Genomic DNA, 26,838 nt, shown 5'->3' on the forward strand with positions numbered 1-26,838 from the left:
GGGCAGTTGCAAGTGAAAGTTATTTCCACGAGGTACCAGAGAACTTCAGCTATGAAAAGGATACAGTTTAATGAGCATGAATATTGTAAGACAGTATTCTACGGGGTGAATGTATCAAACCTACTAAAAAGGAAAAGTGGGGGTGTAGCCCATAGCAACCAATCAGATTCTAGCTATCATTATCTACAACATTCTAGAAATTCTCTTCTCATACAAATGTTACAATTCCTAGGTCTTGAAGGCACTGTCCTATCATGGTTCTCATCCTACCTATCTAATCGCTCTTTCAGTGTTAATTTCTCTGTATCCACCTCTGCTCCATTTCCTTTATCAGATGGAGCACCACAAGGCTCAGTCCTAGGTCATCTGCTATTCTCTATCTACACCACTTCTCTAGGAAAGCTAATAAACTCCTTTGGATTTCAGTATCATCTCTATGCGGATGATACACAAATCTATCTATCCTCTCCTGATCTCTCACCATCAGTGTTGTCTCACGTTACTGACTGTCTTTCTGCCATTTCATCTTGGATGTCTTCTTGCCAACTCAAACTCAATCTTTCGAAACAGAGTTAATAATATTCCCACCCAACAATAGAAGCTTCCTGCCTGACATTTCTATTTCTGTTAAATATATGACCATAAATCCCACACCGCAAGCTCACTGCCTAGGTGTAATCCTTGACTCACAACTATCCTTTGTTCCTCACATCGACTCTATATCTAAATCATGTTACATACATCTAAAAAACATTTCCACAATATGCACATATCTCACACAAGACACAGCAAAAACTTTAATTCATGCACTTATCATCTCCTGCATCGACTATTGCAATTCCCTCCTTACTGGTCTTCCCAAAATCAGACTCTCACCCCTACAATCTATTTTGCATGCAGCAGCTAGATTGATTTTCCTTGCAAATCGTTCTTCCTCTGTTGAGCCACTCTGTCAGTCTCTACATTGGTTGCCTGTTTTTTACCAAATCCAATTTAAAATTCTTATACTAACCTACAAGGCCATCAACAAAACTGCCCCAGCATTTATCACTGGCTGGACCGAAATGCAATATGTAGACTTAACCTCATATATTCAACTTCCATTGTCCCATAGATTGTAAGCTTGCAAGCAGGAACCTTCTTACCTCTCTGTTTGTATTACCCAGTATTGTTTTATTACTGTGTTTGTGCCCAAGTGTAAAGCGCTATGGAATATGCTGACGCTATATAAATAAATGTTAATGATGATGATGATGTTGAAACAGATTTAAAAATAGATACGTTTTTATTTCTGTTAGACATTTTTGCTTTATCCTTAAACTATCCTGTATAGATGTTCAGTATAATTTCTAAGCATGGAGATCCTTATTCCTATGACTCGAACAATATATATGTTGTTTTTAATATAATGCATGATCCTGTATAATGCACCATTTAAATGAAAGAGCAGGTTTAACAGTAAATATCAGGGATTATTATTATTATTATTATTATTATGTTGCCTAGATATTCTGCTACAGGGTCTGTGTCTACTAGAGGCTGAATAATTATGCCGTCTGTTTTACAAAGAACAAAATAGTAACATTTACTTATTTCTCGGATCAGGTTTTCTTGGAAGAGAGAAGCTGGGTGTATCGCCTTCTGCATTCACCAAGATCCTGCTAAAAGGAAAGGATATAATTAATGAGTTGATGACAAGATTTCCAGAAGAGACAAGCCTCATCTTCATCATGAAACATTTGCCCCATGAATAAATGTCATAAGTGATTATATATTGCAATAATACTATGTATATGGAAATTAAAGGATGAATATCTTAGGATATGTATAAACTTCGGTCAATAATAATAATCTGTCTAAATTGTAAGTTATAATGTCATTGTTTATAATTGGTGAGTTCTTATGTCTTGAATTCAGTGTTCTTTAGGAAAATTGTGTATTTTAAGAAATAATACTCTGATTTCTGTAGCCTGTTTAAAGGCACTCAGCATGTTATCCCCGTGTCTTTATATGGTCATGGAAATCCTTATTGGCTTCTAATATCCTTATTATTCACAGTAAGGGATGCATTCTCCTATATATAAACGAGACAGGCCTGATTCATTAAGGAAAGTAAGGCAAAAAAATGAGTATGTTTTATCCTGGACAAAACCATGTTACAATGCAAGGGGTGCACATTAGTTTATTATTTTGCACATAAGATAAATACTGGCTGCTTTTTCATCCAGCACACAAATATTTGATAGCTTTAGTTGTACACTGAAATGTAAAGTTGATCTAGGACATGCCTTACCCCTACGATAAATCTGCCATCACATTTTAAATTTACTTTCCTTAACGAATCGGACCCCACTTCTTGAGAGTCATGGAACAGCTTGGTCAGGAGAGTAAGCACTCAAATCAGATAAGTTTCTAACTTTGCATCACTTCATCACGTTTCCTGTTTAAAGGATCAGTAAACCCTAAAATATAAGCTGCTCTATATAAAGGAGCTACTAGTAACATTAAAATAAAGGTCAATTGCAGTACAGTGCCATTGTGAGATGTACTCCTGTTTGTGTTTGAATGCGTACGACTTTACAGGCATAGCTAAAAGACGGGAACATATATTTGAAAGAAAAATCTTTTATAGGTGAGGAACCTGAAGTTGTTACATAAGCTGTCAAATAAATTATATAATAGATGATTAGAGATATTTCCTCTTTATTATGCTGTAAATGATGTAAGTATATTTGTATATTTGACATGGAGCATGGTGACACAGTAAGCCCCGCCCCTGATATGCCTAAACCCCACCCAGTTGATCCCCAAACCAACCACTTTTAGGTGAAAGTCCGCCCATTTCTGTAGAAGCCACTCCTCTTTTGACGTCCACAATACTTATTGCTGTATAATGTCTGATCCTTTCTTCTCTTCAGTACAATGACCTTTGTCTGCCCCCTCTTCTCCTTGGAGTATTTTTACTAAACTGCGGGTTTGAAAAAGTGGAGATGTTGCCTATAGCAACCAATCAGATTCTAGCTGTTATTTTGCAGACTATACTAAATAAATGACAACTAGAATCTGATTATTTGCTATAGGCAACATCTCCACTTTTTCAAACCCGCGGTTTAGTAAATATACTAGCTTCAGTTTATAAAGTCTCCTTTAAATGAATGAGTAACTCTCCTAAGTTCAGTTTGTCTATTGGTCAGTATATGGCAGTGGATCCCAAACTTTCTCATTTCGAGGCACCCTTAGGGTCCCCATAAGTTTTTTAAGGCACCCCTAAGCCAAAATAATTACTAAATTGCCCCTGCTTTGTCTACCACCAGCCCTAGCCGCGGCACCCCAGTGAGATTGCCACGGCACCCCAGGGATCCGTGGCACCCAGTTTGGGAACCACTGGTATATGGTATACAATACTTGTCTACTCTCCTGGAATTCCCGGGAGGCTCCCGAATTTCGGGCAGTCCTCATGGACTCCCGGAAGAGTAGGCAAAGCTCCCGCATTTGCCGTAATTTATGGCAGTGAATGGAGGGGGGGGCTTCATTGCATCATTAAGCTCCGCCCCTCCATTCAATGCAGTGAATTTCGGCTTCTCTTATAGTGGGGGCGGGGCTATGTCACATGACTTCTCCCCCGGATCTCCCAGGGGAGAATTCTTAAAAGTTGGTATGTATGTGGTATACATACATAGTTCTATATGTATTTTTGTAAGTGTTTATATATACTGTATGTGTGTGTATGTATATCAGTGATTTTAATATCCCTATAGTTTACAATAAGGGACACATTATCCCATATATAATATTTTAGACAGGAGTACATTGCTGGTATGAAATGTTCTAGGTCACTTTATTAATATCATAATGAATTACCTATAAAACCTGTTTATTAATGTCCTGTTGACAGTGTTATAAATAGGTGTCGTCTTGCCAAGCCAGTGTTACCACACTGATATTTACCCGACTAGAAAAGACTATTTCTGCACTGTCTCTTTATCTGCAGAAGTCTGTTATACTTTGTATTTGATGCCTTTCCTCCATTATTTGGGTAATTAAGGAAATGTATTATTTGATCACAGTTCCTGAGACATGTAGGAAGTGAGTCAGCATCAACTGTTGTGTACTTGCCAATTTTAAAGCCATTTAAACATTCATCTCCAAATACCCCGAGACTCTGTCTAATTAATACAAAATTAATTGGATTCATCTTAAAATAAAAACAGCATACAAGTCGTTCTAAATTATACATTTTAGGCACAGTACAAGAGGATATATATATATATATATATATATATATATATATATATATATATATATATTTATATAAAAGAAAAGAAAATGGTCTGGTACTTTAAAACAAACAATATATAAATCTATAATCCACTGTATCAGTGAAAACTAAAAAAAAGATAGTTTGGCGCTCTAAAACAAGCAATATATAAATCTCTATGGGGGTATTCAATTATTAGCGAGACGGGTGAAAATCCTGCGCTCTAAAAAATATTACCGTTAATACAGTAATTTACTCGCTGGATTTCAGCTTGCAGCTCAGGGAGCGCCAAACTATCTTTCCTTTGGTTATCACTGATACAGTGGCCCTAATTGTCTTGGCTGCACTCTTTATAATGATTTTATACACATGCGCCTTGTTTTACTAATATATAGATATGCATGTGAGTGTATGTATAATATATATATATATATATATATATATATATATATATATATATATACTTATATATCTGTATATACATATCTATGTATTTTGACAAAGGTTAAATGTTCCCTGGGATCATCTTTCAGCACATACACACACAGGTGTTCCACATGGGTGTAATTGTTTTGTTTTTGTAGTGCTTGGGTGAAAGATAAAGACACTGTTTGTATTTGTGGGCGGGACCACCAATGCCAGTAAGTGGCCGGCTTGTAGTCAGGGAATTAATGTTTAGCCAGATGTAGGTGGTGGGAGATTTTGTGATACTATTGCTGGATATGACTGCTGTACCATCGCTGAAACTGTTTAGCCATCTTAACAACAGCTAATAAATAGTGATGCTAATAAACAGTGAATGGTTCAGCAAACCTGTGTGAGATGCCAGTGAATGCTGTACTTTATCACAATATCTATCTATCTATCTATCTATCTATCTATCTATCTATCTATCTATATCATAGTTACCAACTTTTCAGAATTGGCCTCTGGGAGATCCCGGAAGGGGAGTTGGTTGTCGAGATGGAGGAATTGCATCATTTTAGCCCCACCTCCACATATCAATTATACAAAAAAGTGGGCCAGTGTGATATATATATGAGTGAGAGAGTACCATGCCTAAAATACAATAAAGTGTATGTATGCATACTGTACACATACATACCTTTACATATAACACACAAATATATGTAAATATAAATAAATATATATATATATATATATATATATATATATATATATATATATTTATACACATGCAATTATTGGGAGTAATTAGTAATTACAATGTTTTGTTCCTGTTACATTTTTTTCTCTCTGTATAAATATACATATGTGTTATGAACACTAAATATATAAACTTTTTTAAATTTCTTAACATATGATGTTTAGCTGGTGAAGACAAAATGAGGTGTTTATAGCTAAAAAAAACAATTTCTTGTTGACGTTTATTGACTTTCTGTAAATTATACGCTTGTGCAGATGTACCAAGGAAGTGTGCTTGTAAATAGTCAGATGGCGACACACACATTAGAGTTTTCCAGAAGGATGTTGTTTGTGAAGAACTTATTATTAGCTGTGTTAGAGTAAAATCTTCTCCGCTATATATTCAACACCTACGTGTTGGCTCCAGAGACCTCACCCTAATGAGATGATGGTTAAGCAGCCCTTTGCAGTATATAAAGTTTACTGTAGTGAGAAATGGGCGTGGTTAAACTCCCTTTGTGGGTTGTCTAATGATGCGTGGTGTTACACAGCCAATTAAATATGTGGAACTCTGCTATTACATAAAGCTATAATCAGTATGCAGTGCCCCCAACTGGGACATCGCTTGGATCTAGGGGAAAAACCTCAACAATTATTCCGGTCAAATACAGCGAGGCAGGAAAGGCGTTTCCTAGGTGATGGGCGGGTGTAGAGATCCTGCACTTAACTCCTATTGCCGACACCTCGATTTTGATCTGGGCCTGGGGCGGAGCTGAGCTCCCGCGACAGGGAAGACTCCTCTCCAAATATCTAGCTCACCAATTTACTGGTGAGGGCCTCACCAAAAGAAAAAGAAAACCGAATGGAGGGCGCTCACTGTTGAGTCACTGTCTCCCCTTGATGGGCGTCTGAAACTCCCAGGAGTGGCGTCTAGGAAAATGGTGACACGCAACAATACCTGATAATTACGTGCTAACAATTAATTAGTAGATTTAGTTAATTCGATTATTTACAATTATAATTTAATGCATCAGAATTTATTGCTGTAAATACAAAGTTGATGTTCAGTTCATAGTTCAATAGTAAATAATAATAATAATAATAATATAATAATAGTTATTCCAGGCAATCGTTAATAAGAAAATATCTCCCTGGCTCTACACTATGTTTGAGAAATCCCAGTCACATTGCTAGAGTAAATATTCGGATAAGTGCGAAGGGGGCGTGACTATGAAAAATTTGCATAACCGTGGTCCTGCCCCCTGATGTGCAGTCTAGGGCGGAGCCATGATGATGCAAATTGCATCAAACTTCGTCATCTAGGAGAGTATAACTTCCTAATAATACATTCTAAATATCATGTGTTTTACAAAATATTCGTAACTTTACGTTTATTTTATTTTTTTGTTTATTTCTATTGCTCGTTTCATGTTTCATGATATTTTAAAAAAATTCAAGCAATGCCAATGTAGGTCTTTTTACAAAGTTCAATGAATACAAAATAATAATAAAAAACTTCTAAGGCACTACATATGGTAGATAAATATTTGTAAGTAGATATTATCTCTGTGTGCCTTACAGTCCCATAGACTATACAGTATAAAGGAAAATATTTATTTTTTTGTAGTTCTTGATATAAAGTATATTTTCCTTGGCAGTAAATACACAATACTCACAATTCCTTGGGTGAGGTTTAATATGTCATTATTTGATTCTGTAGGAAAATGATCATTGTTATAAAATAGCCGTGAGCTTCTGTTATAATAAGATCATTCTTACTGCATTGTTTATAGTGGAAGGCTCTTAGGCCATTCAGTCATCTCACTGTAAATATAATTGAACTATAACTGTTCTGCTGTAAAAAAAAAAAAGTCTCTTTGTTTGGATGCAGTTATACATCAGATTACATTCCCGATTGGAAACATAACACATTGGACATTGGGTAACAGGTGGCCCTCTGAGCTTCATATGAAGCCCCAAGCCCCCAGCTCTTGCCTGCTGATGTGTTATTACAGATAGGTATATTTGTTTGATTAAATGTATTGTTTTAACAAAATTAAGGGTAATGTATGGCCCTTCATCATCATCATCATCATCATTTATTTATATAGCGCCACTAATTCTGCAGCGCTGTACAGAGAACTCACTCACATCAGTCCCTGTCCAATTGGAGCTTACAGTCTAAATTCCCTAACACACACACACACACACACAGACACAGACAGACTAGGGTCAATTTGTTAGCAGCCAATTAACCTATCAGTATGTTTTTGGAGTGTGGGAGGAAACCGGAGCACCCGGAGGAAACCCACGCAAACACGGGGAGAACATACAAACTCCACACAGATAAGGCCATGGTCGGGAATTGAACTCATGACTCCATTACTGTAAGGCAGAAGTGCTAACCACTACGCCACCGTGCTGCCCATTTAAACGTTAGAGGGCCACATCATGTGGCCCCCCGAGGTGTATCAGGTTGCCTATTGCTGCATTAGCCAATGCCCCATTAACTAAATCTACAGCCTATCGACCAAAATTACGCCCTAATTCACCCATGATATGCCCATTATCGTAAGTCTCTTCCTCTTTTGGATGAAGATAAGGTATGGCAGGTATGTTAGAGATTGAGCACTTGGGGCATTAACAGTTTTTTGTCAAGTTGTTTGCTTGTCTAATAGCATAAGGGGAAGTAATGGGAAGCTGACTAGGCCTTGTGCCCTAGATAGAGTCTCTTTTGGAGATTAGCTTAAATTTTAGTTCTCCTCTGTACCCTGGGTAGCACCACCGTTTTAAGAGGTTGTCTTTTTTATTCATTGAATGCTATATGGTTGATATGGCATGGTGAAATAGAATGGCATGTATAATATCATACAGCATATCAATTCCAAAGTAACAGCACCTCTAGTGGCTTGGCATCTACACAAACATGGTGGACTGTTTCCTTGTCTTTATCAAGCAATAAATATAGAAAATAGCAGCTCTGGTAGATGGCAATGCCCTTGATTAACTATTCTAGGAGAATAGTGATACAATTCCGATATTGATTTAATTTTTTTATCTAAATAAAAATCTTGTATCTCCATTAGGTACATGCTGTTTATATATGTAAGAGTTTTAATAATGTTATATCTCCTTGTGTTTTTTAGGGTTTCCATCCTGGGTCAATTGCAGCTTAAGTGTATTCTTGATCACCACCTGTTCCACAATCATACAGCCAAAAAACCACGGCACAGCATATTCCATAGTGATGAGGCCCATGATGTTTCCAGAGAAGTGAGAATAGTCCCAAGGGCAGGCATCAAGAGCCTTCAATATATATCCAGTGGAGAATTCCCATAGATATGCCCACAGGGTGTATATTAGACACCTACACCAAAGATGGCATCGCGTCTGCAGATGAAGAAACATTTTCTCTATGATGAAAATCGCTGTTCCATATATGAAAAACGCCCAGACGCTGCTGACGCCTGACAGCTTCCAGCTGCAGGTGGTGGCAAAGTCCCAGGAGGATGTAAATATTATTTCACATAAAAGTCCATGAAGAGCGTAGACATACCACCGACAGATCCCACGCAGAGATCCAGTTTCCTGCATCCTGACCATCGTCTGATCGATTTAAATTCCACACTTTTGAAAGAGAGAGAATAGTAAATGTGGAGTTACTAGAGATCCTGTTTGAAGTTCAGTAGAATGCAAAAGATAAGGGGTCTGATTCAATAAGGATCTTAACTTGAGAAACTTCTTATTTCAGTCTCCTGGACAAAACCATGTTACAATGCAAGAGGTGCAAATTAGTATTTTGTTTTGCACATAAGTTAAATACTGACTGTTTTTTCATGTAACACACAAATACTTAAAAAGCTTATTTGTACACTGAAATTTAAAGTTGATATTTGTGTGCTACATGAAAAAACAGTCAGTATTTAACTTATATGCAAAACAAAATACTAATTTGCACCCCTTGCATTGTAACATGGTTTTGTCCAGGAGACTGAAATAAGACGTTTTGTGTGTGTGTGACGTATATATATTGTGTGTATGTGTGTGCAGTATATATATTGTGTGTGTGTGCAGTATATATATTGCGTGTGTGTGGGTAGTATATAGATTGTGTGTGTGTGTGTGGGCAGTATATAGATTGTGTGTGTGTGGGCAGTATATAGATTGTGTGTGTGTGTGCGGGCAGTATATAAACTATAGTATGTGAGTGTGGGGGGCCAGTATATAAACTATAGTATGTGAGTGTGGGGGGCCAGTATATAAATATAGTGTGCATGGGGGCAGTATGTTAATATATGTAAGGGAAGGGGGGGGTCTAAATATAGTGTGGGAGGTAGGCTATTTAATGGTGGAGTGCAGGTGGGGGCTAATTATTTAATGAGTGTTATTTTATTTGTGGGGTGATGGTGGAGCAATTTAATTTAATATTGCGTCCTATTAATTTAAGATGAGGTGGTTTGGGGCTATTAATTGAATATGGGACTGATTTTGGGGAGAAGGGCTATTTATAAATTGTAATTGTAAATATGAATTATTTAATGCCGGTGATAGTTTAAATGGTCATATTAAACATAGATGCTATTTAATTTATTGCCAGGCTGTTTGGTGGGGAGGGAAATAAGTTTATTTATTAATCGTGTACACTATTAATTTAATGTCGGGGCTGCTTGGGGAAAATAGTTCTATTATTAAATGTGAATAGTATTAATTTTATTTAATTTCAAATTTGGGGCTGGTTGCAGGGAGGAAGGCCTAATTAATTATTAAAGGGGATGCTATTGATTTATTAACAGGACTTTTATGTACCTTTTACCTTTTTTTTTTCAAAATAGGGTCCCGACATCCCAGAATCTACACAAGCAGCAACTGAGCTTAAGACACCAGCAGCCACAGGTGGTGAAAAGTGACAAGAGCAGGTAGGAGAGAGCAGGACAGTCTGCCAACTGTCCTCAATATAGTGGGACAGTCCAGAATTTGTGTGACTGTCTCACTTAGTCAGGATTTGGTCTGACTACAAGGACAGTTGGCATGTATGTCCCACTTCACACTGATGTTGTGATGGCAGAGCTGCATGCAACTAACAGTAGTGCACACAGCATTGCCTGTTTATTTGTCTAAAATGAAGACCATATTACACAATAGGGGGCCCCCGTGTCTTAAGTGCCCCTGGCCCCCCAGAACCTTAATCCAGCTCTGCCAGGGGGTATATTTACTAAGCTGCTGGTTTGAAAAAAAGTGGAGGTGTTGCCTATAGCAACCAATCAGATTCTAGGTGTAAATTTGTAGAATGTACTAGATAAATGAATCTGATTGTTTAGTAAATATACTCCCAGGAGTTGTACATCCTTTTTAACAATACTAGACCAAAATACTAGACTAAAATATAGACAAACTCAAAGAGACAGACAAACATTTCTTTAAAATAAATAAATAATACAAATATATGTTTTGGAGGAATTTTAACTTTCAATAACCACTGTTCTTTACTTTTTACATATTTCAAATTGTGCTTAAAAGTGCTGTGTTGGTTAATATTGTGTTTAGAAGTGTCCAACCCGGACGCTAGTTAGCAGTGTTTGACTTATTGATTTGTAGACATTGATCTGTAGACTTTGTACTAGATAAGATAGGATGGGAACTGGCACAGCCATACACCATTTTATATTATACTATCCTCGACCAAAAGTCAAATTAATGTTTTACTAGTACTCAAATAATTGGGGTATGGTAAATGGGTTTTGTCAAACTAACGACGGGAACAAAAGTTTTAAAAAATAATAATATGCCAAGTTTAGACTCATTTATGTGTCAAATTAATCAGGGGAGTGAAGGGACATTGGTACTGACATTATAAAATGTGTCCTGTGTTTGGGCTTAAATGTTTGTAGTCCATTGTTTAGGGTGCACCTAGAAGTGCACTTTTCAGCAAAATTGCAACCCGTTATAAGTACATGTAGAGAAGTAGACCGGACCTACACCATCTCACAAGTTATTAGCTACAGCAGACATTATTCTTTAACCTTCTTTCCCTGTTTGCATATTCCACTATTGTATCAGTATACACAGCAAAGTATTTCATGATATCGCCATAGTAACGCTCTGTCAGAGACAGGCTGAAATTGCAGCGTTCATATAATATTAAAGCATTCATTTTTACTATTACATGTATGAAGAGGAGCCCTAAAGGTGGAATTTTAAAACAAGTGTCTTAATTATGGGTTTTCCTCTTTAATAAGAATATGCATTTTCCCTCCACTGTTCAAGATGTTTTCACTTCTTTCTTTGATAAACATAATAACCCCATTGTACCTCTTTAAAAATTCAGCTTGGAGCGTAAGCCCACTGCACAGTGTAGGCGTAAGGTGCCTAGTTAGCCCAACATTGCTCTATACATGGTCTGCAAATGTAAGCTCTCATGAGCAGGGCCCTCTTTCCTTGTGTGCTCCTTCTATCTTTCCATCACCCTCTGTGCCTCTTGGACTGCTTCCCTAGCCCTGTTTTCCCTATTTTCTTAATCTTCGGCCTTCTTGCTGATTTCTACCATCCCTTTCATAGGCAAACCCACGGGGGTTTTCCTAGTGCCTGGAAAGCCCCCTACAATCCTGGGGCACTATATAATTGAGGTGGCTGGACCCTGCTCCCGCTTCACACGGCTCTGCTTGAAAAAGGAGAGCTGCGTGCACCTAACAGTAGTGTACGCAGCATTGCCCATGTATATTATGGGGATAGGAAGAGTTGGAGAGCAGCCAAGCACTGCCTAAAATTATAGCCACACCCCCATGCATGCTGGTCACGCCCACTGGTGGCGTGGTATGGAAATCCCCCTCTACAAATCCTGCATTTGCCCCTGCCTTTCACTATCTGTCCCAGAAATAATCTGATTTGCTTTACCCTGTCACCTGTGTTTGTATATATTTTTGTATAATGTAGTGTCTTGGTTCTCTGTTTTCTGTATATGTAATGTACGGCGCTGCGGACCCTTTGTGGCGCCTTATAAGTCAAAGATAATAATAATATTAATTTGATCAATCAAAGGCACTCAGATTCAAATGGATTTTGATCAGACACATTGGAAAATCTGATCTGCTGAAGGCGTTGCTCCTGTCTTAATGAGGTTGAAAGATTTGGTGTGAGCCATTTATCTACGTATGCATTCAGATTGGATACAGTTTCAGTTGATCTGAAACTGGGTTTATTTGTGTGCTCAGTATTATGATTTAAAGACACAATGGGTCTGATTTATCAAGGCATGCATTCTGGGCGCAATCTGCGTTTAGTATTATACGCACATACTTAGGCTCTGCATACTCCCAAATTCATCAAGGTACAGATCTCAAGATATGTCTGCTGTTGAAATAGGGGGCAGGTCTGCTGTCCTCTACTACACAAGACACTGCAGGATACGTCCAATATCTCTGTGGATTATAAATTTACCAAAGGGCACACAGGAAAAAATAAAAAAAATATTGAATTAATGCCACCAGTTAATAATATAGGCATTAATGATAAATAATTTAAAAAAATGTTTTCCCTGTAATTTATTTATTAGGATGTTGTTAATGTCTACTGTGCATAAAGTACATTTTTACAGTTGCTTGTGATTGCAAACACATGTTATAGCATGCATACGAGACTGTCATCACTACTGATTAGGACTTTAGATGGAGCAATACAGCCAAAAAAAACAAGTAACTTGGAGATGCCCAAAACTGGATTTGGACGTGGCTGCGTGCACTTGAGTTTGGCACTGCCCCTAATGTAAATTAACTGCTGAAAAATGCCCCTTCCCCTACCCGTTCACTCCACAAAATCCTAGGCTGTAGTAAGTGTCCTTTGCGCTCGAAGACGGAATGAACAGGGTTGTGGTCACGGGCGTATCTCTCAGTTGTGGGCTTGTGCAGAGTGATTTTGTGTACGATATGCTCAAAATTAGCATATAGGTGCTTGATGAATCGGGCCCAATGCCTTCAAGTGTACTTGTCACCTACATTTTTTTGGGCTCAACCAATATTCAGCTATCCATTCAGTGGGAACTAGGGACATCTCATTCTACGTCTTGTTTCGGTGTTGTCACTAAATACTAGTGAATGGAAAGACTGAATATTCTTCCTCCACTTGGAGACGGTGACAGTAATTGTTCCAATTTGAAATCCTTGTTTGTACTTTCTGACGTCTGATTCCAAATCAGGCCCAGGTAGTCTTTAGTACTCCAGGTGCCTTCAAACCTCCCACGATGCACTGCAAGCCTTACTGAGCAGGATAGGAGATTCAATTGAGCAACATCTGAGTTGTTAAGGTGTCCCAATACTTTTTGTGAGGTTTTCAAATCATGCCACTTATCAAAGTAAAAACCACACATCATATGCATTATATCAAATTGGAAGATCTCAAATCCGAAATACCAGTTTTACAACCTGTCACCCATCCAAACGCTGTCATGTATAAATCGTCAGTTTTCAAACATGCACGGAAAACCATAAAAACTATGCCACTATTTTATATGCTGTCCTCATTAGCAGATGGTTAAAATCACATGTGTTTTGACTATGATACCTATATAAAGGTGCCTGATTGTGAGTTGAAAGCAAAAATGTGTCCCAAAATTAGCAACAAGAAACATCTTAAGATACATTTTTGCAAAAAAAATCAAATGCATCGCAAATAGGTGTGGTTAACTTGTGTCTGAATGCCCTTGCTGATCTGTTCTTACACGTTAGCGCCCCCTATCTGCATTTACAAGTGAAATGCGGCACAAGAATAAGATGCGCTCAACTCAAATTACAGAGGCAAGTTGGCCACATAGGCAGTGTGACAAAATCAATACAAGATTCACTTTTAAGCTGCTCAAATGGACTTCTGTCCCAACTACCACAACAAGCACTGAAAGTCTTTGTATGAAGCATGGATTGCAAACTGTTAACATTAAATTAAGTGCAGTTTGACTATTATATTGCAATTTTATGCTATTTAATAAATAACGCTAGTTGCATTTTAATACAGCACCCAATGAAAGGCAGTTTTAAAACCACATATTAAGCCGCACTTTGATACCTTCCGACCTGGAACTTTTTACAATAAATTTGGGAGCTTGCATTGTTATACACGCTGAAATTGTAATTTTAAGCCTTTGAACAAAATTTATTTTTAGATCAGTATCAATGTGTTCTAAGATTTAATATCTGTTAATGGAAATAGACGAGGTATGTTCATGGAGGAAATTATGATGTAAAAATATTTCAAAACCCTGAGTGTTCTCTTGAGAATGTAATGTAACTTTGTACACTGTAATTTTCAATTAAAAGTGCTTGCCGTGGTTTTTTGGAATGCACATGTAGTGCCATTAGAAAAGTTGCAATGTCTTGTATTTAAGTGGTTTACCCAAACTTCAGTAGACTTCCTGACGGCAATGAATTTGTTGTTTTAGAACTTGACCTTTGTGTGCCAACTTTCTAATAATGTCGCATAAAACTCTTGAGCATTCATGATAAAACGGGGTTTAGATTTATCGAAGGGTTTCACGAAATCACCGGGCATTGAAAAGTTTTCAATTAGTGGGATCGTGTTTAATAATACATGTAAGTAATGGGTTAGTTTAATATCACCAAGTGCTGTATTTCATTCACAAATCTACAGTCATCAGGATTGATTGACCAACTGCATCTGCAGAGAGGACCTCCGATACTACTCACCAACTCTGGGGCTATACTATAAAGTTGGAAGCAAACTGTCCTAATAATGTAGGTCATTTTAACAGCATATTCCAGGGTTTCCCAAACCCAGTCCTCAGGGCTCCCCAACGGTGCAGGTTTTCTGGATCACATGTGACATAATTAGGACCACCTGTGGATCTGTTACAATGTGTCAGTCAGTAATGAATACACCTGTGCTCCAGCAAGGAGATATGGAAAACCTGCACTGTTGGGGAGCCCTGAGGACTGGGTTTGGGAAACCCTGGCGTATTCAATAAAAATATAACAACACAATTGAACCCAATTTGCAACCATTTTTTTGGTTAGAAATGGAATGCAAATGGGGACATATATTTTTAAAGAAAGTGAACTTAATTTACCACCATGTTAACTATACTTTGCCTCCACCTTTTGCTTCCTCATCTTTTATTGTTTTATCCCTACAGTTTCTTTACAGGAGGAAGTTCTTTCAAACTCACAGACCAATCACTGCGCACTTTTTCTTGCAGTCATTTTATGAGAAACACAGGGAGAGAAGGAGAAGGGATGTCACAGAGAAGGGACAGAAACAGCACTCACAATGGGCCTGAGTCATTAAGGAGCGCAAAGCATAAAAAAGGAGTAACTTTGCACCTGGGCAAAACCATGTTGCATAGGAGGAGGAGGTAAATTTAAAATGTGGGGGCAGATTTAAAGTTGGTATAGGCCATGTCTTACATTAGCTTTAAATTTCAGTGTAAAAGTAAAGCTATCAAGTATTTGTGTGCTACATGAAAAAACAGCCAGTATTTTCCTTATGTGCAAAATAATAAACTCATTTGCACCCCTTACATTGTAACATGGTTGGTTTGCCCAGGGGCAAACTTACTCTTTTTTTTTTTTTGTTGCTTTGCTCTCCTTAATGACTCAGGCCCATAGTGTTCAGGCAGCATTTTGGGCAGAAATGTTTCTAGCCATCATTGTACTAGATTTTGCACTCAGTTGTACATAGGAAGAGCTTACAGAGTGGTTGCATCCCTCTCTAGCCCCCATTCACATTAGTAGAAGAAAGATGGCTCTATGGGTAAGGGAACCTAGATGGACAGTGACTACAGATTCACAGATTTCTTGACTGTACAATCAGATGCATGCACTGAAATAAAAATTAATCACATGCATTTTTACAGGTTTACTGAAGCCTTTTGAAATAGGTTTGAAATAGTGAATTGACCTTATATCGAATAAAACTTAATAGCCCTATATCCGATAATCGCTACTTGTTTCTGAAACAATATATGCAACACTTAAATGTACCAACTTATACAGACATGCCAACTTACCCATTTTCTGTAGGACACACACACTTTTTAATCAGGTCAGGGCCCGACTGAGCTAATGCTGCAAAGCCCTCTATCACCTTTATTTGTCTGAGTACTACTGCCAGGTCATAGAGTTGCTACCAGCCTATTGGCCGTTAAGAGCTCAATTTATTCACCCCCGGGGAACTCTGATAATGATGCTAAGTACCAGACAAGAAGATGAGCACTATTAGCATGATCAATGATTGGTTGTCAGACTTCAGTGTAGGATTAGAAATTGAGTCAATATAACAGGCTGATAGCAGCTTGAAGACTAGACCCAATGGGAGCATGGCTGGAAGTAAGGAAACTACCAATAGCCACCAGGAAATGCGCTCTGCATTGTAGACTGGTCATCATTCAATGGACTTTGCTTTGCACACTGGCCACAATTCCTCTGTATGAGGCACGCTCTAAACTAAATTAATACACACCCATTCTGCTAATGTGCTCTGTACGTGCTACATTACTTCACCTGGAAATTGTACATCTAGCGTTGTTTGTCCTTGTTGATGGGGATGATGATGTACAACCTAAATCCTGGGTCATAGTCACCTAATTATTGTTAAAATTAAATGGGAATATTACAATCCAGCCTTGGTTGTCACAGCCAACCATCTCTGCTAGAATTTGAATGTACACAATCTAGGGGTAAATGTATCATACCCTGGTTTTGTCAACTCGCGAGAGTTCGGCGTCTTAGCAGCTTAAATTTAAAGTGGCGCTGCCTTGTAAAGGGAAACTACCCCCTAGAGTGCACTAGGTATATACTAATGACAAATGTGGTACACAAATATCAATAAAAGTGTCCTACAATATATTAAGTAAAATACAGATACGTAAAAAGAAATATTATAAATAAAATTGCAGTCATACTAAATAACCATAAAAGTCTAGTCCATTTGTGGTAAGTTTCCAAATTAACAATAATTTGTGTGCAAAATATATGCAAAATGCGATTAAGAAAGTGTAAATTTAAATGAGTTATGCATCTGAATATTTTAGGGTTTGTGAATCACCCCTTTTGAGCCCTAATTCAAAGAAGTGATAATTGTTATTTATTTATATTGCAGGACTCAGAAGTGGAAATTAAAACTAGAATTAGATTGTATAAGGCACCAAACATGCTGTACGCATCTAAATTTTCACTTTAAAATTTGTGAATGATCGTGAAATGCATCTTTTTGAAAAGCTGGAATTTATCCCATCTACTTCATATCAGCCATCTACAACCTCTGTGGGTGCAGCAGACAGCACAACAGAGCACGTGAAAGCTAGGGGCTTGCTTAAAAGTTAAAATGTAGGTTTATATTAGTGTCAGCATATAAAGCAGGTACAGCTCTGCATGAAATAGGTAACTGCAACCTTGGATCCACACAAGCTGTCAACTCCCAAAATGCCACAGATTTAAATAATCTGAAAGGCATGATTCCTAAAGATAGAATTTTCGCTAATCGCACTTTCAGAGAGTGTTCTAGGATGAGTCCTGCTGTACTTTGTCCCTCTGTCTAATACCTCCAGCAGTGATGTATAACCAGCTATACTGCAGGTCTGCGCTATACAGAATAAGAAATACCTATGCTGCTGATAGACACAATAATAATAATTTGAAGTTATACACTATATTGTGCACAATGTATATACTAGTGAAAATGTTGTACACAAATACGACAATATATTAATTACAATATCTTACATCAAACCAAAAGAAAAACCATGCTTAAATGCCCCTAAATATGTAGTACATCAGTTATTTTTGGAAACCAAATATATACAAACCAATCAGACACAACATAAAAACAGCTTGCCTAATATTGTGTGGATTACCCTCATGCTGCCAAAACAGCTCTGACCCATCAAGGCACGGACTCCTCTGAAGATGTCCTGTGGTATCTGACACTAAGACATTAGCAGCAGATCCTTTGAGTCCTGTAAGTTGTGAGGTGAGGCCTCCATGGCCCGGACTTGTTTTCCAGCACATCCCACAGATGCTCCATCGGATGGAGATTTGGTGAATTTGGAGGCCAAGTCAACACCTTGATCTCTTTGTCATGTTCCTCAAACCATTCCTGAACAATTTTGGCAGTGTGGCAGGGTGCATTGTGCTGCTGAAAGAGGCCACTGCCATCAGGGAATACCGGTGCTATGAAGGGGTGTTCTTGGTCTTCAACAATGTTTAGGTGGGTGGTACCTGGGAAAGTAACATCCACATAAATGCCAGCAAAAAATTGCCCTAAGCATCACACTGCCGACTTGCCTTCTTTCCATAGTGCATCTTGGTGCTGTTTCTTCCCCAAGTAAATGAAGCACACGCACCGGTCCGTCCATCCACATGCCTTAAAAGAAATCGTAATTCCTCAGACCAAGCTACCTTTTTCCATTGCTTGTAAAAAGTCAAAAAATAAATTTTCCATTGCTCTATGGTCCAGTTCTGGTGCTCACGTGCCCATTATATGCGCTTTCGGCGGTGGACAGGGCTCAGCATGGGCACTCTGACCTGTCTGCGGCTATGAAGCCCCATACGCAGCAAGCTGCGATGCACTGTGTGTATTGACACCTTTGTATCATAGCCAGCATTAACTTTTTCAGCAAATTATGGAACAGTAGCTCTTCTGTGTGATTGGCCCAGACGGACTAGCCTCCAGTTCCCACATGCATCAAAGAGCCTTGGGCGCCCATGACCCTGTCGCTGGTTCACCGGTTGTCTTTTCTTGGACTACTTTTAGTAAGTATTACCCACTGCATACCAGGAACACCTCCCAAGATCTGCCGGTTTTGAAATGCTCTGACCCATTCGTTTAGCTATCACAATTTGGCTCTTGTCAAAGTCGCTCAAATCCTTACGCTTGTCCATTTTTAAACTTCAAGACTGTTCACTTGCTGCCTAAAATATTCCCCCCCCCTTAACAGGTGCTATTGTAGCAAGATAATTGATGGTACTCACTTCACTTGTCAGTGGATTTAATTTTGTGGCTGATCTGTGTATATATATTTTTCTTTGATACTGCAGTAAAGTGATTTTGAGTCCGATATAACAGGCTGAAGTACTCCCAGATGTACTCCTGTGGGTACATGTTGCACAGGTTGACGACCGGTTAGATACAACAAATCAAAAAGTTACAAAGTAATTTTAGCCCTGCTGGTATTATCTTGTAAGCGATATAAATAACTATTAACATTACATTTGTAGCAGCACATACAATTTGCCTACAACAATGCATCCATTACCTATATACAGTTTCTTCTTTTTGCAGAAAGGAAAGACATTGTTCTCACCTGTTCCTCTTCAAAATAAATTCCTGTTGTGGCTTTATTCGCTATTCATAAGTACTTCACTTTTAGCAATACTTAATCTAGTTAATATTTTCTTAGCTTACACAACTAAAATAATATTGATCAATATCCTGTTGAAGTGCGAGCCATGGAGTGGTCTGTGCACAGGAGGACGGAAGAGTATGTGTGATGTTCCCAACTCTTACAAAGGTCAGTAATACGTTGCTGCAATAAAAAGGCAGAAGCGTTGAGCAGGTGTCTAATGAACTAATAGATCCATTATCAGCTGCTTATCAGTCTTCAATGCACTTTGTTTAGACATATCCTAGTATCATATGAGGAAAGAGTTCAAAGTTAAAGAGATTGTATTTATAGGTCCACCTAATCAACTTCAAAGAATAATTAATCAACAATGGATTTTAATTTTCAAAATTGTATGTGATGCACTAGCTGTAGTGTTAAGCATTATGTGATACCATATCAGCATTGAGGATTTAAAGTGACAGCAACCCCTTCTGAAAAGACCACTGCTAGTTCCACTGTTAGTACATCATGCATTTTGGAGCAGTACTGTTTTTGAGCTATTCTCATAGCATTCACAGCTAAATGTAAAAAATATCTTAACGATTCTTTGCGTAACAGAAATTGCATCTGTGACATCTCCCGAAATCATCTGTGCTGCTGGTTATCTGGCTGCATGCTTTTTTTTTATCCCTGGCCACTTCAAATAATCATACTTATGAGCAGAAGATAAAGAGTGAGGTGGCGTGTACAGTCTTGGGGGTTAATGTATCAAGTTGAGAGTTTTCGGCGGCTTTGAAAAGTGGAGGAGTTGCCCATAGCAACCAATCAGGTGCTGGTTCTGGTTTTATAGAATGAACTAAATAAATGATAACAAGAATCTGATTGGTTGCTGTAGGCAACATCTCCACTTTTTCAAACTAGCAGGAAACTCACAGCTTGAAATATTTACCCCCTGGACGATGTTTCACAGAAGTTTTTCTTTTGCTTTGGTTTTCATTATGGTGAATGCCATTTCACACTGTATTTGACAATTAACTCTTTGTGTAGTCAATATAGCTGGGCTGACAAAAGTAAATTCCTTCTGCTGTGTGGTGTAACTTTGGAGCACTTTATACCAAATTTTGCAGCCAAATGCAGGATGAGACTAATACTTTGCAGAAACCTTTGAAAAATTAGCTTATGTCTACCTTTAAGCATAAGAAATTCTAGTCAACGAGCCCAACTTACATGTGTACTACTATATTAAAACAAGGGGGTGTCATGCTACTTGTTTGGCTGAAATAAAATGAACCCCAAGCCATAAAGTGCATACATATTGAACAAAATATATATTTTTTGTATTTAGCAAAAACAGCAATCGGATTTTAGAACAAATACTGTTTCAGAATAATATCCTTTGAAAAATATTTCCACAATAGTTCCTTTTTTGTGTCTTGATAAAGATTTCGAAATAATTCTGCAACTTTACAGACAAATGTCGTTACGTTATGTCCTTATAAAAAAACATATTTTAATGTAGAGTAATTAGTCCCATATGCAATGTGCCAGTTTCTGTTATGTTACAAAAGATTAGTATTAAGCTGCACTTCAATTTATTAACAGGTGCTTGTAAAAAGTCAAAAAAGAGTTCTGGCACCAAAACAGCTCATAAGAAAACACTTCATAAGAAAACAGATCACAAAAAAACAGTTCACAAGAAAATAGTTCACAAGAAAATAGCTTATAAGAAAAGAGCTCACAAGAAAACAGCTCACAAGAAAATAGCTTATTAGAAAGCAGCTCACGAGAAAATAGCTTATAAGAAAACAGCTCACAAGAAAACAGCTCATAAGAAAATACAGATCACAAGAAAACAGCTCACAAAAAAATAGCTCATAAGAAAACAGCTAAAAAGAAACAGCTCACAAGGAAACAGCTCACAAGGAAACAGCTCACAAGAAAACAGCTCACAAGAAAACAGATGAGATGAAAACAAAACAGCAAAAAAAAAAAAAAGGGTGAATACTATTGGTTGGTATCTACTGTTACAAAAATTTAAATGTGAATCCCAAAGAAATTAAATAAGCCCCCAGTTGCTTCATAAGGATATAGGACTACTTAAAAATACAAACCAAAACATAATGTATATTGTGCATCACAAAATTACACAGTGCAGAGCTATATCATTCAATTTGCAGAAATTTGCACAGAATGCATCTGGGCTTGCTACTGAGTTGTGACAAGTGTCCTGCCCCGACTTCTATGCTTCGCCTGAGAGGAGGTGTCAGTACCGTCACTGTCATACTACAGAGGAAGGTAAGCGCCTTACTTTCTGAGCTTCGCACTAGGCCTAGGACAGTGATGGCTAACATGTGACACTCCAGGTGTTGTGAAACTACAAGTCACAGTATGCTTTGCCAGTAGATAACTAGCTGATAGCTGGCAAAGCATGCTGGGGCTTGTAGTTTCACAACATCTGGAGTGTCACAGGTTAGCCATCACTGGTATAGGAGGTTGTCTTTGTGTTATGAGACATCACTGTTCCTACCTCACAGTCAATATTTCCACCAGCACAGAGCGCGTAGGGGACCAGAGAGTGATAAGAGGTCATAGTAAGAGTCAGATGGAAGCAATTTTGTTTGCTATGGATGGACCAATGTGTGGCATTCACGGGTTGTTGCATCTATGACAAAGTCCTAAAACAGTGAATTAGAAAACTGCCAGCTAACTGGCATAGTCATGTCTGAAATACAACAATAGGTATTTTTATCTTCAGAATAAACAGGCCATGCATTTGATGACAGTCAGTACCAAATTTAAGATTGTGGGTTTATTTGACCTGATGATATTTCCTGTTTTCAAGCATGGGAATTCCTGATTTTAAGCATGGATATCCCTGTTTATTTGGTCATGGGTTGGTCTTGATGGTTACAGCTGTACATTATATTCTTCCTTCATTATACACACAAGTCTATGATCAGCATCTTCTACAGGATGCGCATGTAGTTGTCCCACATCCCCCTAATGATTTACTATTGACCTACATGTCAGTAGGCACCACCTGCAGCTTGGAAAGCTCAATGACATAGTTGTTGATATATTTTGATTCTTATGAAAGTGCTATTCCAACTATTGGGGACCTCCATTTTCTACTTCTGCAATGGCGATTTCTTCTTAGCCTGAAGCGTATGTGTTTTGAGCCGCAGCGGTGCCCTGAGCCGCGGCGGCTCGTTGCTTACATTCAAGTCACATCCCGGCCGACCGACATGACGAGGGGGGAGGGGGTTGCTCTTCAATCTTTTAATGTCCTTGATGCATGTCAGCTTGTTCCACAGACCTTTTAAGACCCATTTCAATATGACTATTTTCCTCCTCATTAACCTCCGCAAGACTAGATGGATTTCTGCTACAACTGCACAAAGTACAAGTACAACAGCTGCATACTTTTGAAATTGATTGATTACATTTCAATCCATGACTTTTATTTTTTTTTGCATCCAATCTTTTGTTATATTGACCAAGAGTGGTTTGTCCTTGTTCCACCATCTACAATATTTCATTTTGGTGTAGTCAAGCTTTAGTTGTGCTTAGGGTATAAAGCTTTCGAATAGCTGACGTGCTTGGGTATATTTCTCTACGAAGTCGTCACATTGACATTCCACGTATACCCTGAACAGTGTGGCCATCAATTCTTGCAAGGATTGTTAGCAGGCATTTGCCCTATATTTTGTTTGTTAGATACTTTAAAATGTGGCTGCACACAACCGCATTTAGTGGTTCCCAGAAAAAGACTGGGGCATCCCAGTGCTTATTATTATCACTGAGATATTCCAAACGTTTGGAGTTGATGTTTGGAAGCTTTCTGAGCAACTAAGATATGTGGAAGAACGTCAAAAGCGGGAGGATGCCTCAGGTGATATAGCCAATCCTGTAAAAGGATCCATGGAAGTAAATATGTATTATCTTACACAGGGCCTACTTTACCCCTATTAGATTGGCAAAATTTCGTCCGGATGTTACCCCTAACTGTCCGAAATGCAATTCGATCAATGCTAACTTTTGGCACCTTCTATGGGAGTGTTTATGTATACAAATCTTCTGGCGAAGGATCAGGAGATGTATTCAGGTTACTGGAATTGAAGTGTCTCTTAGTTCACCGGCCACTTGTCTCTTTGGGCTCCGATTGAAGGGAAAAAGTTAATAAACTGACAAAAATGTACATTTCACAGTTATTGATGTTGGCTAAGGTCTGTATAGCGAAGCTGTGGTTGGTCCCGACGAGTCCCACGGTTAAAAATTGGAAGGCACTGGTCAATACCACCATAAGGCACGAGAGATTTGTTTATACTAGCAGACAGGCTCTGAAGAAATTTGAGAATATATGGTACAGATGGCTAGAGTCTCCATTCTATCCTATGTCATCTAGTACAGATGCTCTATCTACTTAAATATATGGCTACCGCAGTTCTTATAATGAGTATCTGAGTCCATGTAATAAACCCTGCATGTGTAACATACTTATGTATAAGCATTTACGATGTATGATCCTGAATGAATACAGCACATTTATTATTATTATGCTTTAATGTAATCTTGTAAATTCTGTCATTTAATTCCGATATGTATGCGATTGTTTTTCTTTTCTTTTTGTTGTTTAGTATGTTTATATCTTAAAAAATGTCAATAAAAATACTGGATTTAAAAAAAAAAAAATATGTATTATCTATATATGTCTAACAGCATGAAGTGGCCCCCTGGGTCGAGGATCTTGTCCTGGATTGTATATAGCATATGTTGTCACAACACTATTGCTAATATGCTGGCTTTGGAGTGGTATGAAACTGATATACTCTCATTGATCCAGCTGTCTTGAACATTAGAACTATCCCCAGGACTCCATTGTGTCTCACTGAGAAAAATTATATCTGGGAGTTTTTTTTAGATGGGAGATAACTCTTTTTCTTTTAATAGGGATGTTTAGCTTGTGTACATTCCAAGAGATGATTGTTATGTTTCGTGGGTTGTTTTTGAATATGGACTGTGTGGTTCACCTAACCCCCACTCCAGGATGATATTACTGTATAGACATATGCATGGATTGGTTGGCCACTCTATCCCAGCCTCCAAAGGGCTCAACATATGAGTAATCCCATTTGTGGTCTCCGCCATGGCAAATCTATACCAAATAGAGTGCATACAGTAAATTAATGATTGTGCATAAACAATTTAAACACAGTAAAAATATAAGACAATGGTCCAATGTAATTGTCCTCAATTTGTTCCCAATTTTATAACCAATGAACAAAAGAGGGGACACCAATATACGAGCAGGCATGCACCCAGAAACAGGCAATCTTCAAGTGCCAGGAAAGTCAAACATTGAACGTGAGCTTTAGTAAGAAAAAGTACAGTGTTATTATTTGCTAAGCATTCTATTCTTACTTTGGTTTGGGGAATATGGCCACTGGCCTTGAGGAGGTCTGTGAAGAAAAGGGCATTGTTGTTCTACACAACTCTCAATTTAGCAGGTAAAGGGCAAGGGCTGAGATGATGACAAACCCAGAGAATTGTGGACTCAATTAACAGTTAATATGGTTAACGAAGTATCATTTGGTAGTAATATTTTGTGACAATGATCAGTCCTGAATATATATCCTCCTTCTCCTAGACCTCTCTGCTGCTTTTGATACTGTTAATCACCCTCTTCTCCTACACACTCTTCACTCCATTGGCCTTTGTGACACAGTTCTTTCCTGGTTCACTTCCTACCCATCAAACCGCTCCTTTCGTGTTTCTACCTCTGGCACATCCCCTCCCCCACTCCCACTATCTGTTGGGGTCCCACAAGGCTCTGTTCTTGGCCCTTTACATTTTTCATTGTACACCTCTTCTCTTGGGGCACTAATTCGCTCATTCGGCCTCCAATACCACCTCTACGCTGATGACACCCAAATCTATATCTCTTCCCCTGACCTCTCTCCTTCTATACTATCTCGTGTAACCAACTGTCTTTCTGCTATCTCCACATGGATGTCCCAACGCTACCTAAAGCTCAACATGTCCAAAACAGAACTTATTATTTTCCCTCCTGCCAGAGTAATCTACAATTATAATAATAATAATAATAATAATAATAATAATCCACTTAGTGTCTTGCAGGAAGAGGGATGAGGAGGGGAAGGCATGGTGTTGAGAGAGAAAGGGATCCCTAATATAAGATATATACTACGTTTCCAGGTCACATTTCTCGGTGCTCTCGTGGTACTGTGCTCAATACTGTGATCAATAGGACTAAAGATGAAGGGGATGAGGACTCCGGGCTTGAGAAGTAGAGGGGAAAAAAGAGCAATGAGTATAATGGTATGGGAAGACACCACAAGGGTAAGGGAAACACTCACACACAAAAAGATGTTCTTACGAAAGTCACTCAGATAACTTTGTAGGTGCTGAAATTTGTGCTGGAATCCTCCTCTTCTCTCTGTGAACTGGTCCACTCATTTGGCCTCCAGTATCATCCCTACAAAGATGACATCCAAATCTATCTTTGCCCCCCTGACCTCTCCCCTCATTCTTATCTTGTGTGACCAATTGTCTTTTTGCTATTACCACATGTATATCCCAATGTTAAATAAAGAACAACATTCCCAGAATGGAACTCATGAGCTTTCCTCGTCCCAGAGTGAATCCCCTAAATAAGAAAGAGAGTATACTGCACTCAGGGGTGTGGCTCAGGCTCAAGTTTAGTTTAGTATTGCTTCACAACAGATATGCTCTGAACTAGATCTTGGAATACCCTCTTTCTCACTGGTAATTTTTCCGTGTGGAGAAAGCACTGATGGGAAGCCTGGATATGCTATGACTATTCGTGTGTCCTAGGGTTAATGAATTCTCTCTATATCCTGTCACATAACCAATCCCTTGTCATTCCCCTGCCTTGACTAGTGCAAACTCCTTGAAGATGGCATTCCCCTTACCAGTCTGTACCCACTTCAATCCATCATAAATACTGCTGACCATCCTCTTCTCCGATCCAAATTTTTACAAATCCCTGCACTGACTGCCGATCCTTCCAGAATCTCATTTAAAATCCTCACCTACAAAGCACTCAAAAACATCACCCTTTCCTAAATAT

The 26,838-nt window shown here is 38.3% G+C and overlaps 2 protein-coding genes across 6 annotated transcripts in view; one reads left to right on the forward strand and one right to left on the reverse strand.

Moving 5' to 3' along the window:
• HAAO (3-hydroxyanthranilate 3,4-dioxygenase) overlaps positions 1-1,822 on the forward strand; it is a 38,032-nt gene extending 36,210 nt beyond the window's left edge. For all 4 annotated transcript variants that reach the window (XM_075204155.1, XM_075204154.1, XM_075204156.1 and 1 more), the window contains exon 11: positions 1,606-1,822. In XM_075204155.1, the coding sequence (XP_075060256.1) occupies positions 1,606-1,684 (79 nt within the window). In that variant the 3' untranslated portion in view covers positions 1,685-1,822. The remainder of the gene's footprint in view (positions 1-1,605) is intronic.
• A 5,793-nt stretch (positions 1,823-7,615) lies between these two features.
• On the reverse strand, positions 7,616-19,749 carry TMEM229B (transmembrane protein 229B). Of its 2 annotated transcripts, none has more exons than XM_075200753.1 (3): positions 19,707-19,749; positions 12,694-12,819; positions 7,616-9,031 (listed from the first exon to the last, which is right to left on the reverse strand). In XM_075200753.1, exon 3 carries the CDS (start codon positions 9,005-9,007, stop codon positions 8,528-8,530), a length of 480 nt encoding a protein of 159 aa, XP_075056854.1. In that variant the 5' UTR covers positions 9,008-9,031; positions 12,694-12,819; positions 19,707-19,749; the 3' UTR covers positions 7,616-8,527. The 2 variants fall into 2 exon arrangements, with proteins under 2 accessions (XP_075056854.1, XP_075056855.1); XM_075200754.1 differs by lacking the exon at positions 19,707-19,749 and adding an exon at positions 19,375-19,559.
• Positions 19,750-26,838: the final 7,089 nt, after the last annotated feature.

This window comes from Mixophyes fleayi, chromosome 3 (assembly GCF_038048845.1).
Source record: "Mixophyes fleayi isolate aMixFle1 chromosome 3, aMixFle1.hap1, whole genome shotgun sequence".
In the NCBI taxonomy this organism is placed as follows: Eukaryota; Metazoa; Chordata; class Amphibia; order Anura; family Limnodynastidae; genus Mixophyes; species Mixophyes fleayi.

Bases quoted from the DNA above. Each gene is read 5' to 3' on its own strand.
- TMEM229B (XM_075200753.1), bottom strand. From the start codon at position 9,007: ATGGTCAGGATGCAGGAAACTGGATCTCTGCGTGGGATCTGTCGGTGG.